Source organism: Octopus bimaculoides, chromosome 17, assembly GCF_001194135.2.
Source record: "Octopus bimaculoides isolate UCB-OBI-ISO-001 chromosome 17, ASM119413v2, whole genome shotgun sequence".
NCBI classification, from domain to species: domain Eukaryota; kingdom Metazoa; phylum Mollusca; class Cephalopoda; order Octopoda; family Octopodidae; genus Octopus; species Octopus bimaculoides.
This window is the reverse complement of record NC_068997.1, coordinates 10,001,851-10,004,941: the sequence shown is the minus strand read 5'-3', so window position 1 is coordinate 10,004,941 and position 3,091 is coordinate 10,001,851. Positions and strand designations below refer to the sequence as shown.

General features: G+C 34.6%; 1 protein-coding gene across 1 annotated transcript in view; it reads right to left on the bottom strand.

Moving 5' to 3' along the window:
• LOC106884137 (alanyl-tRNA editing protein Aarsd1) overlaps window positions 1-3,091 on the bottom strand; it is a 380,618-nt gene that overhangs the window by 36,205 nt on the left and 341,322 nt on the right. The window contains exon 10 of the mRNA XM_052974125.1: window positions 3,005-3,090. Coding sequence (XP_052830085.1) covers window positions 3,005-3,090 — 86 coding nt within the window. The remainder of the gene's footprint in view (window positions 1-3,004; window position 3,091) is intronic.

The window sequence follows — 3,091 nt, the reverse complement described above, 5'->3', positions numbered from 1 at the left end:
TGTTTCAATCTTCAAATTTTTATGCAATTTCTCCACCTCCTTCCCCACCATCCCTATTCTAATCTAGTTAATAAGTCATTCTTTCTTTCTTTCTTTCATTTTATTTTAAATATTCTTAAAACAACATTTATTCTGCTTTTTTGTATTTTGAATTAAAAAAAAAAGAAGAGAAAAGAAAAGAAAAACAAAAAGCAAGAAACAAAAAAAAAATGGTAAAGAGAAAATATTTGAAATAAAATACATGCCTCTTATCATCCAAGGTCTCTTAAGTTAGGAAAAAAGAAGGCAAAGAAAAGAGAAGGAAAAAAGGGCAGAAAGAATAAGGAGAAAAAAAAAACAAAAGAAAATGGAAAAAGAGGAAGAGAAAAAGAAAAAGAAAAGACAAATACAAAAGAATGGTAGGAAGGACATGAAGAGAAGGATAGAAAGGTAGAGAGAGGGGGAGAAAAAGGAGGAGGAGGAGGAGAAGACTTTAAATTTATTGAAATGTCAAAGTGTGCTTTTTTTTTTACCTTGTTTACTATTGAGATGAGGAGAAGAAAAATCACGACATTCTTAGACCCTTTGAGACAAGATGGGAAGAGAGCAAGAAAGCAGGACACAATGGCTCATGGATTTGTGATGAGCAGAAAGTAAACCATCCTCAGGCAGGACAGACCTGGTCCTAAAGCTTACCACTGAGTGGACACCTCCGACAAGAGACACTCAAGAGCTCCTAGAGGTGGTTGCTAAACTGGACAATGGCTTTGACCCTTTAGCATTCAGATTACTCCATCAAATGTGATACTTAGCTATTCACATTGTTTTTAATTATTCATGCAGGGATCGTGATGATGATGATCAGCCCCCACTACTTCTTGACAACAGGTGTTTTTGTCCACATAACTTAGTGGTTCAGAAAAAGAGACTAATAGAATAAGTACCAAGCTTTAAGAACCAAAAATATAACAGGGTCAATTCGTTTGACTAATATTCTTCAGGGTGATGCCCAAGATAGCTGCAGCCTAATGACTGAAACAAGTAAAAGATAAAGGAAAACACAGGTGTGCAAGATAACTAGAATCATGGAAGGGAAATCATTTGGAAAAATGAGATTAAAATATTCTTAAATTTAATCTCTTTTCACTTTCCAATAAGTCATATATATTACAAAATCTTTAATAGAGACTCAGTTAAAGTTAGCTATTCTTGCTATTAAAATTTTGTTTGTTCTCTTGACCATTTCACTTTAAAATGAACTCCCTGATATTAATAATACTGCTTTTCCACTTATCTGCAATTTCATTGCTACAAATAATTGCCCTCTCAATGGCAAGTGCTTTTCAGAAGTGTTAGTTTATTCAGCTGGAGTACAGAAAGACAATAAAATGGTTTAAAATCTTACAATGGACTAACTGTAAATAAATTTAAGATCTGCTTTAATCAGTAAATCCATTCCTACAAATATTCAGAGAAGTTTATCAATGAACATTAGTTATTCTTCTTTAAAAAAGAATCCTGTTTGACTATGTTGAAAATTAGATGGAGCATTCTGGAGTAAGCAGTATCATATAAACATGAATCATTCTGTTTAAACTTATATTGCAGGCTGCATTTAAGCGAGAAGTTTTCTCTATTATTTTATGACTTACACAGTTTAAATAAAAGATCCAGATAGCCAACTTCTGAAAGACATGTCTCAAAATATTTACTTTCCAACTGCTACCTTCTCAGTAGATAACTCCTTCAATTTGTCTTGAAGTAATTAGATCTTGTCCACCTTCTTGCCTCCTGATATATTTCATTTTTACTTGCAATAGAGACCGATAGAATAAGTACTAGGCTTACAAAGAATAAGTCCCGGGGTCGATTTGCTCAACTAAAGGCGGTACTCCAGCATGGCCGCAGTCAAAAGACTGAAACAAGTAAAAGAGAATGATTAACTGGTCGTCTAGTATGTGTGTGTTGATTCACTGTTGGTTTAGTTTACATTTTAAAAGATGTTAAAATGAAAATTGTTAAGAATTGTTTTGGTGTAGATTTAGAAACCAAAATAACCAGAATTCTTGAATGTAAAATATTTCAAAATTAGATTTAGGTCCATGGGGCATCCAAGTATCTCTTCTATAGCAAGATATCTATTTCTATCCCTCTATTACACTTTGACCTCTCAACTGGCACAAAACTACCTCCCTCAATATTACTCCACCTCTCAGTTGAGGGGTCTTTGTCTTACAAGTTACTAAGTGACCCCACTGGTGCGGGTGCCACATAAAAAAAGCACCCAGTACACTCTGGGACATGGTTGGCATCCGGGACAGGAAGGACATCCAGCTTTAGAAGCCATGCCAAAGTAGACACTGGAGCCTGGTACAGTTCTCTGGCTTGCCAGCTTCTGTCAAACTGTCCAACCCATGCCAGCGTGGAAAACAGATATGATGAAGATGATGATTTAGTGTGAATTTTGAATTACTTTAAAATAACAGTTGAATGAGTGCAAATTTAGCATAGATTCAAATTTGGTGCAGGTTTTAATAATCAAAGTAAATGAAGTGTAATTAGAAGTAATAATAAAACAGTTTTTGAAAGTAAAATATTTTGAAATTAATGTTGATTTACATCGTATTTAGTTCGATTTTCAAACGACTCTGAAATGGAAGTTGATTTGGTGTACGTTTAGTGCAGATTAAAGATAAAGAAGAAGAAGAAAGAAACGGTACATATTGAGTGCTTGAATAGATATAGGAGAGGAAAGTACACAAACATGCGTACACAAACGTGCATAGCCACCCCTCTTCACACATATTGTAGAATGGTATTATAATAATTGTGTAAAGCCAGCGAGGATGAAGATAAGAGAAAGAAAAGACAGTAGCAGCTAACGAATGGGTCTTTGAGGATGAATTTTTCTTTTTGTTTTTGTTATACGCAGTAGGTTGCCATGACGACGGCATTTATCATTATTTATCGCTGATTTGACAGGTGAAGGATTTATTTCAAGAATAAAGTGTTAAAGTGACCTTACCGGTGCAGTACAAAAAGTGGCTCTTTTGGCTCCTGGGAATTGAAGTGTCTTATTTCCAAGGAAGCAATATCGTGAAGCAATGATGCA